We start from the raw sequence: 11,638 nt of genomic DNA, 5'->3' as shown, positions 1-11,638 counted from the left end.
TGTGTGCAAGTGAAAAAATATCCAATCACTTAAGAAATAAAGTTATATCCTTAAAAATAGAAACCTTTTTAATATTACACAAATGAGAAGCAAAAACGTAATTTTTATTTGATGAACTATACATTTTTATACCAATATTTATGAACATAAAACAATGAAAAGTTGGAAGATTTTTTATTTACTATACTTTTTTAGAATTTTTATATAATCACTAATTACTAATTATGGAAAATCCAAATTTCTTTTTAAATTTATTTCATTTCATTTTTTTCTATTTTCCTTTCATAAATATGTTTTTCCATTTTTCTTTCCTAAATCTATTACTTAGGTTAGTAATATAAATTTATCTAAACTTTAAGTTTGAAAATTATTAATCTATTATTTAGGTTAGTAATATAAATTTATCTAAAATTTAAGTTTGAAAATTATTAAAAAGTTGTGAATTTGAAACTTGTATATATTTACTTTCATTAAATTCATCTCAATTACAAATATATTATGAATTAAAAATATCCAATCACTTAAGAAATAAAGTTATATTCTTAAAAATAAAATCTTTTTTAAAATCCTTTTTAATATTACACAAACGAGAAAAGGTTTATTGAAATATATTTTTTTATACTCTCAATATTTGATAAACTAAATATATTATGAATTAAAAATATCCAATCACTCAAGAAATAAAGTTATATTCTTAAAAATAAAAACTTGTTTAATAAAAACCTTTTTAACATTACACAAACGAGAAAAGGTTTATTGAAATATACTATTTTATACTCTCAATATTTGATAAACTTAAAATGCACTACATTAATAGCATCCTACTTTAAAAATAGCTTTTATCCAATAATATTAACAACAACCAATATATTAAAATATATTTTTTTTAATATCAAAATGCAAGGCCAATAAAGAATTTTCTGGCAGTCAATGTTTTCCGTACACTTAATTATTATTTGTATTTTAATGTTTTCAATACACCTTTTTCTTACTAAAATTTCATATATATACAAATAAAGCCTCTAATTTTTTTATTTCAAATCTATAAATATAATTCCAAAATATTTAATAAAATTAATTTAAAATATTCGAAAACAACTTAAAAATTTCTTTGACATACATCACATTTTTAATATCCAATAATGTTAACAACAACCAATATATTAAAATATTTTTTCATAAAAAAATGTAAGCCCAACAAAGAATTTGCTTGCACTCAATATTTTCCTTACACTTAGTTATTATTTATATTTTAATGTTTTCCAAACACCTTTTTCTTACTAACATTTCATATATACAAATAATGTGTCATTTTTTAATTTCAAATTTCAATAATATTTTCATCAATATTTAATATGTAAAATAAAAAGGGGATAAAAGACATGGAGAACACTTGAAAATCAAATTCAAGTGACATATTTGTCCACCTTTCATATGTAAGGAAACATGTGGTTAAGAAAAAGAAAAAACCTTTCAAAGTGGTTAAAAAAATGGAACTTAGGAAACATGTGGTTAAGAAAAGGAAAAAAACTTTCAAAGTGGTTAAAAAAATGGAACTCACTCCAAAAAAAACTCATATCACTGTTTAGATATCAAATATATATATTTTTATATTAAAATGCAAGGCCAATCAGAAATTTACATGCATTCATTACTTTCCTTGCACTTAGTTATTATTTGCATTTCAATGTAAAAATCAAATGTGATATTTTTTAACTTTTTCTCTTTTGTCAATTTTCATATGTAAAAATAAATTGTGTTAAATATTTATTCATAAAAATCAAATATATGATATATTTTTTTGTCTGAAAGATTTCAAATAAAACCCATGTGTCCAGAAGAAAAACCAACCAATCTGATCAATATAACAATCCATTTCATGTATCCATTACTTCATTATAAAAGTGATATACACATTTCTAACGAACAAGGCAAAAGGACTAATAAATCCAAATCTTTGCAATAGAATCATGCCACTCTCGAATTGTTATAACCGAACATACGGACCTCCCACAGATTTCGAGGCATATTGTTTACGATTGACCAATGATCACTGTAAATTAATGAACCATATACGATACTGAAATCTTAATTTTGATTGTTCTTTTACATGAAATTTTAAATGGATCACAATTTCAGCGCACACTGAACCTAGTTGGCCATTCTTCTCCATCTCCAGCATCCAAGTTTCATAAATTATTCCCATTACATATGTAAATAAATACCCAGGTGGCCATTCTTCTCCATCCAAGTTTGATAAATTATTCCCATTATAGATGTAAATAAATAAAAAACTAAAACAGAAAAATATAGGAAATGTATAGCAGTAACAAAGTACTAGCTACAACCAACTCATCCGGATTACACAGTACTCACTGCTCGGCCATTCCAAAGGTTACCACCACTGTATTTTGCAGTCCGAGAGAGACACACATCGCACTGCTCGACCATTCCGAAGGTTACCACCACTGTATTTTTCATTCAGAGAGAGACACAAATATCTAGAGAGGTTCGTATTTCATTTGATCCAGATTACAGTACTCACTTCTCGGCCATTCCTAAGGTTACCACCACTTCTCGGCCATTCCTAAGGTTACCACCACTGTGTTTTGCATTCCAAGAGAGAGACACAACTCACTCCTCGGTCATTCTGAAGGTTACCACCACTGTATTTTGCATTCTGAGAGAGAGACACATCCCACTCCTCGACAATGCTAAGGAGTTACCACCACTGTGTTTTTCATTTAGAGAGAGAGACACATATCTAGAGAGGTTCGTAGACACATATCTAGAGAGGTTCGTATTTCATAGAGAGGTGAAAGAGATGGGTAGGGTTTATTGAGTTAGGTAGGTAGTTAGATAGTAGTTAGTTAGGTAGTTAGATAGTGGATCTAATGGTCTAAAATATTTTAATCATCTAACATTTGATCTGATGGTGCATAAGGGTACACAGTAGCAGCTGAGAGAGTTGTCTTCAGAGGGGAATGCCTTACGACGTAATTAATATTTAAAAAACAATGCAATATTTACATTTTAAGGAATTACAAGGACCCAAAGATTCATTTATTCCGTGTTTGCGGATGGGATGACCGAAAGCATAATGGAAATGAGAACGTCCCATCCCAAAGCTCATACAATTTCTTAAAAAAAGGTTCCAGGGCCAACTTGAGGGTTGATTCAACTATGTTTGACAAATTTGAACAATCCATGCACCAATTGTATTCGCATTAGTACCAATCCTCTAATCACTACATCCCTCCTGATTATTCTATCTTATCATCATGTGGCATTCTTTGATTAAACAACTTCGATTCCATACCTAGAAACGACTCTCGTCCATTTATCCTTGCCACCCACAGCGATTGCGTCATCCTGCTAGCCTCTTTTATGTGATCTTTTAAAACTACTAGGATAGGGCCTGCAAGATGAGTTGTATAGGGGAATCCACTAACATCCAATAGTATGCTTCCATGTGTCTGCAGAGAGAAAGGGTTCTCGCGGCCTACTTTTTCATTTAATTCCTTAATAATTTTTTCTAAGGGTCTTTGTCTTCCTCTTCTCCTTTCTCCACATTGGTTGGTCTGTCTCAAAACTATCGCGGACAAAAATGTTACGGGTTGAGCTATATGGGGGCTCCATAAATGGGCTAATAGAAAAAATTTTGATTGTTATGTTGTTTGCTCCATGTCTTCTGAGAGGGTTGTTTGGCCACTCTAATAACTTGGTTGGAAATTATACAATCTTGGGATTAATCAAAACTATTTGTGGACAATGATTTTCAAATCACAATCATCATAATGCTTAGAAAACCTGTACATAGAATATCTAAGAGATAGTGACTAGAAGCATTCATTTACCAATCCTCAACCCTTATGGTCCACATTCTAGACACCATGACCTTCCATGTTCGTCACATAGGCTATAAGGTGGTAGATCTATTGGAAAACCATGGATGATTGGACTCTCTATAAGTTTTCTCGTCCTATTGGAATCTAGAATTTACACTTACTAGATTCCACCCTTAAATATGAATGTTGGTAGCTAATCGAGAAAGAGATTGATAGCCCAAATGGGGTGGTTATAGGGGAAGGAGTGATCTAGGTCTCTCCAGAAATGCTTAGAATTTAGAAGTGGTTTTGAAAACGCTCAAAAGTCTAAGTTACTAAATTGAAGTGAAACTAGGGTCAGAATGAATATCTCATTACAAGATTTCCAACAGTGCAAATGACACCTCAATCCGAGTTGATATGTGAAAGTTATGGCCAATCAAAGTTTTGGTCAAACTAGGCCCATTGGCAGCCACTAACGAGGTGAAAACTTGATAGATCACGGTGACAGTTTTCGGCGGTTAGAAAAGGAAAATTTGTTGCCTACTTAATTTTTCTAATGACCTTAAAAATATGCTCATGGGTTTTTGAATAACTTAACCTCATATATATATATATATATATATATATATATATATATCTATATATATATATATATATATATATATATATATATATGGGGTGGCGGGCCACTAACCCTACCAACCCCTCATGTATTTTTATAAATGGTCATATGGCCATGTCATTTCAAAGACCATATACATATGGCACCATGTATTAAAATGGGTCGGCAGCGTTTGAACCCGCGCCGGACAGATGGCCAGCCTACCCAATGCAGTGACCCAACCCATATGAAAATTTTAATATGCCACTAGTAGTTAACCATAAACCAAACTCATTACAATGCGCCCAATAAAATAATTGCTAGGTTTTTGAAATTAGAGCAGCGGGTTTTCAATCGAGCCTACTCCCCAACAACCAATTATTTTTAAAAATGCCAACTAATGGGCCAATGACTAAGAAAGTCCCACCATTATGTGGGGGATGAGTTGCACTTGAATATTTATAAAAATGGATCTCCTTCTTGTGTAAGCCTACCTGATTTCTAGTACGAGATATTCCTTTCTCACCTTAGTTGCTCCATCCCCAGCTCAATAATTTCACCACAGGGGGCTCTGGTCAAGTCACCTCATTGAAATTTTTCTAGGTCCTATCACAATGTCCATTATAATTCTTAGTAGCTAAAATATTATTCAAATCATTTGATGCACTTGGCATTTCTAAGGAAAATTTCTCTTGATCCCCCTAACTTTCAGGTGAGAGTTTTATTTATTTATTTTTCAAATCTTTTATTTATGGGCTTATCAACCTTGTACATTTGTCAAAACACTAGATCATGCATAGATCATAGTATCAAGGTTGAAACCACCCTCTATGGAAGCTAGACTCCTGAAACACTATTATACCTCATCTATGTGAAACCACCTCCATCTCGTTGCTCTCGAAGCTTCTCACCCTCTTTGGGAAAAATTCCTTTTTGACACCATCGCGAGTATTATAGAGACCGGAGTGATGCCATCGCTTGATTAACAAGGTGCAGTAGGCGATCATCACGGTTTTGAGCTTCATAAGGGCGATGATTCTCATTTTATGGTTTCATGAGCTATTTCTTCACGAAAAGCTCTAGATATTTTCCAAGCAAAGTTAAAGGAGGGATCTGAGCTGTATACATTGATGAGTGTACTATATAATGATCATGTTTCAGGCACTTTAGGGTATGTCATAGGGAAGTTCAAGAGGCATGAAAAAATACTATGTAAAGCTAGTATGAATATTGTTGCTCTATTTATGATTTCTAATTCAACTTTTATCCCTTGATTCAAAATTGAAATCCATTTATTATATTATCTTTCTCTTTCTCTAATGTTTTATATATTTGAGGCTTCTTTCTTAAGCTCTACTCCCCTCTCAATCTCTAGTTGTAGTCTTGTATCCCCATTTATTCCTTCGCAAGTGGGTGCTTACCTCTTCATGCTAGCCTCCCTTTCTAGGTCACCTTTTACATGAATCCATTCCCTTTTCCTCTTTGTTTCCTTGTTGTTCACTAATTTTTTTTTAATACTCCCTCTTTATTCCCCCTTTCCTTATTACTTTTCCCCCCACCACTCCCGTAGGTGGATCTTTCTCATGAGGTTATTACCCACATTTCTTCCTTTTTTGTGTCCTTCTTAGTATGTAGTACTAGGTCAGAGTCATGCCTTGAAAATGTGTTTGTGTTCGCTCAGGGCCACCTACTATTAGGAGCGATCCTCCATGGACCTCACATTCAGATCCATGCAACAAGAAGTTTCTCGGATGGAAAGGAAAGGGACTCCCATTGATAGTAGCTTTCAAAAATAGAAGTCCTGGTGGGTTTTGCTAACTAGGTGATAGATGTTGCACATACATGTGGGAGGTTTGTATACCATTTATTTGTATTAGCATCTAAATTTTCTTCTAGCTAGATTTATGTAGGATTGTTCTGAGCATAAAGCTAACACCTTAGATTAGCATATGAGATTCATTGAGCATCGTCTGAGAATTCCTCCACCAGCTAGTAGTACACCCGACAACACAGAAAATCCAATTGAGGTGGTTGCTATGTATTTTGACTCCTAGGCTTAGTTTTTCTATGCTCATGGTCATTTTGTTTTTGAATTATATAACGATCTCTCCCAACTAGGCTATCTTGTTTTTAATATGATCTCACTTTCTTTTCAAGTATGATCTCATTTGCCTCTGTGAAGAGTGCAATTTCTTCTATGGTTTGGTCTCCCTAGTGAAATACTGACATGCTTCTATATTATTGATGATGATGATGATGGTTAACGTCCACAAGCTTTGATAAAGTCTATCAGGCCTTAATAAGGCAAGTGGGCAACTAGGTCTCTTTAATATTTTATTTCTATGATTAAAAAGAAGAGAGAAGCATTCCGAGATCATTGTAGTTTCACTCATTTAACAAGTCATGAAGGTTGGTAGTGTGGAAAATGTTTTAAAAAGGAGAGCGGATGTGAGTAAGGGCTAGGCACTCCAAGAGAAAGTGTTTTTCATATTCAACTCTCTTGGTATCATAAAGGGGGCATATTCTTTCATTCCAAGGTGTTTTTTGAAATAACCAACATCCAATTTCACTTTCAAGATCGTGAGAATTAGTTCTTATCTTTGAAATGTTCATTTTATTCTTAGCATTGGTCAAGACGAAAATATAATTCTAGTTAGAAAAAGTGGGGTTGATCACCTCCTTATAATATCTTAGATTCCTTTTTCCCTCTAACGCCTTATCATCCCACATATTATCCTTAAATTTGGAAGTGAGTTTCAAAGATGAACTTTTTTTTAGTTCAAAACCAATGATGAGTCGACTTAAAATTGTTTTTAAACTCACAATAATATTTCCACCCTCCTGTAATCCTTTTCTCAATCTATAGTTCCCGTTGAGATGATGGAGAATGTAAATACCTTAAAATTTGTATGAGGAAACCTTCTCCAAGTAATTGTAATCACAAATGAAATTATCATAGTTTTTCTTTTTACATTTAATTATCATGACTTTAGCCTTGTTAGTATTAATAGTCATACCCATATTGGAGTCGTAATCATGAAGGATTCTAAATTGTTTATCAAGATCATTAGGCCTATCGATAAGAAGAATGATAATGTTATCATACAATAAAAAAGTAATGACTATACCAACGAGCTGGGGTTCATTGAATCTTAGAGCTTCTCAACATTCTTCTATCTTATCAATGTAAATGCCAAAAAGGGAGTGGGTTAGGAGACATCCTTTCTTAACTCCGATATTTCTTTTAGTCACCTAAGAGCAACCCTCGATGGTCTTAAGTGTAGCAATAACATTATTTTGTAACCTAGATACAACAACTCCGATATTGAGAGGAACCATGATCTCTTCGAGCCTTTTCCATAACTTCTCACGAGGGATAGTGTCGAAAGCTTTTCTAAAGTCAACAAAACAACTAAAGATATCAATTTTACTATTGCGACACTCCTCGAGAATGGTACTAAGAGTGAAAAAGTGGCCAATAGTTGAGTGATGCCTCCTAAAACTAGCTTTCCCTTTAGCTCTTTTACCATGAGTTCCAACTCAAATTCTAATCTTCTTTTCCAAAATTAGCCCATATAATTTAGCTAAAATGTGACTAATAATGATAGTCCTATAGTTAAAGGGAATGTTTTCATCCCCTATTTTAAAGATAGGGGCAATAAGGCTTTGTGTCCAAGTCTTAAGGAAGTCGTGTTTCACAGCAAAATTGAGGAGTTTTTGTATGTGAAGGATGATGATAGACCTTCCCATTTTGAAAATTTTAGCTTGATAACCTTCAATATCCCTAAATTTCCCATTAGCAAGGTTTTCAAGCTTGAACTCCATGTCTTCAAAAGAAAATGTATCTTCCTCTAAAGGAGCTTTTATCATGTTTCCCATGGTGTCCAGGGAGTCATAAATATTCTTAAGATAAATATCTAATTCTTTAAGGGGATAAAATTATTTTCTCACATTTTAGGGACAAGAATATTCGTCCAAAACGTTTTGGGCTCAACTTTAGAGAGGTTAAGAAGACACATTTGCCTCTTATTTATATAATATTTCTTTTCCTTTTGATCAGATCTTTTTACATACTCATATTTTCAAGCTTTACAGTTCCATTAGGAGAATCTCTAATTGCTTTCCTAGTAATGTTACAATCCTTATAATACAAAGGATTGTAAGTTCTATTGTTTTTTTTACAAGATATCTTGGTAGAAAATTTGTTAACGATTTTGGAGAGGGTTGTAGTAAAGTTGTGGTAGATGAGATCAATGTTATCATTATAATTAAGAGAACTAAATCCCTTGTTTATCTTTTAAGAAGATTCCATTTTAATTTTGTCAAAGTGAATGTGCCTTTGGATATCACCATTTTTTTACATGTGGCTAGTGCGTATACCAAGGTTTAGGGTTAAGAATAGGGGTTTGTGGTCATAATTAGGCTCGCGGTCATCCATGAGGTTGAGAACTTGTCTATCAAATATTACATATTTCACAAGGCTATTGCCAAGCCCATGAATGTACAAGTCATCTGGCGAGATGTAGGCCACTTATTAATATTGTTACAATAATAAGGTCTTGGGAACGAAAAAGCTCAATTAGCTCATTAACAAATAGGTGCTTGGTTATTTCTTCAAAATTTATTTGGAATTTACAAGCTAAGTCACAATCCTCATCGGGCCATAGGGGGTTAGCATTTGAGTTATTACTTGAAAGAAGAGCTTGATAAGTAGTAGTTCTAGCATTGAAATCCCCAAGAAAAAGAATGTTTACCTCATTCCTTAAACTGTGAGTATCATATTCTAAGGTAATGAAGGGGAAATTATCTTCTAGGTTGTTTTTCTTATAGGAGGAAGAGTAAAAATGTAAGAAAAAATTTGATTTAAATTACTTTATTCTTCTCAATGTAAAAATTATGTTATTTAATAGGAATATTGAAAAAAATTGTTTATGCCCAACAATAAGGTTTTTTTTAAAAATAATATATTTTTTAAAATATTACATCTTCACTAAACATAGAATAAATTACACAAAGGATATAATCAATATTAATTTTGCATGCTGTGTAGACTCTATATTAAATAGCTAGAAAATTCTATATAGCCCTCCTAAAAAATAAATTAATTGCTTTTAACTTTCAATTATTCTATCTCTTAATAAATTTGATATGGATTACGTTATCTTATCATCATTAACTGGCATTCTTCGTGGATTAAACAGCTTCGGGCTTCGGGTCCACTGATCGGGGTTTGTTCGCATCTTTGTGATTACCATTATCGGGAGGGTTTACTGGGGTTGGATTAAGCATGAGCTTAGGGCCCATTCCCGGAAATGGGCGTGATGGCAGATTTTGAAGTGAAGAAGAGGCGGGAATTTGATATGAGCCCAGGTAACTATTCTTTTGCCAAATTGAATAACTCGACCTAAACATGTCCACTGTTGGTCTGTTGTTGCCACCGTCGTCGTGATTGGCATATTCAAATGCTATCGGTTGCTCCACTCCGCCTGCAGCCCTTAATGGATTATTCTGCAATGTACCTTCTCCTGTAAATCCAACCTGTTCAACAAAATAAGAAAAAGAATTGCTGCAACTTCTCCCTTTTAAATCAGATGACACAAGTGTATGACCAATAGGATTCTCATGATTTGGCAAGAGAGGAATAGGTTGGAATTTCATGTCGTAACAGGAGGAGGAGGAATAGGTTGGAATTGCTCTGTTGTTGCCACCGTCGTGATTGGCATATTCAAATGGTATCTGTTGCTCCACTCCTGCTGCAACAATTGGATTAATCTGCAATGTACCTTCTTCTGTAAATGTAACCTGTTCAATAAAATAAGAATAAGAATTGCAGCTTCCTCCTTTTAAATCAGATGACAGAACTGTATGACCAATAGGATTCTCGCGGTTTGTCAAGAGAGGAATAGGTTGGAATATACAGGAGGAGGCATAGAAAAATGGATGCTGCAGTGCTTCCTTAGGCATGGGCCTTCTCTTCCGATCCCACGACAACAAACTGTTTATGAGATCAATGGCCGCGGCACTTGCTGTCGGTAGAAGACACGACAATTGTTTAGTGGAATCAACATTCCCAAACTCTTCTGGAAAGCTGTAACCCTTTAAGTCGGCAAGCAGTAACCCCTCACGCCAACTTCGGGTATCAGGAGAACCAATGACAGAGCAAATGCTATGCAGCTGATGTAGCGCGTTAGAGCCTGTAAATATTGGATAACCAGTGAACAGCTCCGCCATGATAACGCCCATTGCCCAAATGTCATTGGACAAACCATATTCAGTGGATCCAAGCAAAAGTTCGGGTGCTCGATATGGTCGTGTCCCAACATATGATTCCAGTGGCTTATTCCATATTCTAGTAGCCAGCCCGAAATCAGCAATTTTAATAGACGTACCTCCCCTCACTAATAAATTCTGTGGTTTCAGGTCCCTGTGACAATATCTTTCATAAGACATGCTTTGAAGCCCTTTCAAAATCTGGAAGCAAAAGCTTCGCACCTCGTCCTCGGAGAACGAACGACCTCTTCCTCTCCTCTGGAGTTCTGACAGATCGCAGTCCATCAGCTCAAGCACCGCGTACAACGTGGTGCCCTCCAATATGATATCATGCAGGTAAAGTATGTTGGGATGAAACCTCAAATCCGCTAAACATTTCACCTCTGCGCAATCCTCATATCTAGAGAAGTTTCCGTTGAGTCTCTTGATGGTCCAAAATTCGCCCGTAGCCTTATCCACTGCCTTCCAAACCCACTGCCTTCCAAACGGTTCCATGACTTCCTTTTCCCAACTCCTCAACAATAACATAACGATCCATGGCACTCACTCTGAAATTAGAAAACAGTAACAACACTCGCCTTCTGTTCTCTTCACTCTGAAATTAGAAAACAGTAACAGTCTTTCTCTTCTCTTCTCTTCTCTTCTCTTCTCGCCACAGTCAGCCTTCTCTTCTCTTCTCTTCTCTTCTCGCCACCCCAAGTATTAGACTGACCTTCCAACTTTGCTCACTCTGAAATTAGAAAACAGTAACAGTGGCCTTGCCTTCTCTTCTCTCCTCTCGCCTCGCCACGCCAAATATTAGACTGAGGTTCCAACTTTGCTCACAGTTTTCACCTTCGCCTTATCTGCTGCTACCGATTCTATTAAAGTTTAGATCAATTTGGGAAAGACATATGATAAGATAAAAAGAAGAAGGGATCATGTTTTAATACGCTTC

The 11,638-nt window shown here is 34.6% G+C and overlaps 1 protein-coding gene across 1 annotated transcript; it reads right to left on the bottom strand.

Moving 5' to 3' along the window:
• Window positions 1–9,624: 9,624 nt before the first annotated feature.
• On the bottom strand, window positions 9,625–11,196 carry LOC149139117 (serine/threonine-protein kinase pef1-like). The gene has a single exon (XM_089450601.1). The coding sequence runs from the start codon at window positions 11,194–11,196 to the stop codon at window positions 9,625–9,627; it is 1,572 nt and encodes a 523-aa protein (XP_089306727.1).
• Window positions 11,197–11,638: the final 442 nt, after the last annotated feature.

The sequence above is a fragment of the Pinus tabuliformis genome, chromosome X, assembly GCF_031772625.1.
Source record: "Pinus tabuliformis cultivar Carrire ecotype Pingquan chromosome X, CPIR1, whole genome shotgun sequence".
In the NCBI taxonomy this organism is placed as follows: domain Eukaryota; kingdom Viridiplantae; phylum Streptophyta; class Pinopsida; order Pinales; family Pinaceae; genus Pinus; species Pinus tabuliformis.
The sequence above is the reverse complement of the archived record's forward strand: the minus strand, read 5'-3'. Positions and strand labels throughout refer to the sequence as shown.

Excerpts from the sequence above, each read along its gene's own strand:
- LOC149139117 (XM_089450601.1), bottom strand. The coding sequence starts at position 11,196 with ATGGAACCGTTTGGAAGGCAGTGGGTTTGGAAGGCAGTGGATAAGGCT.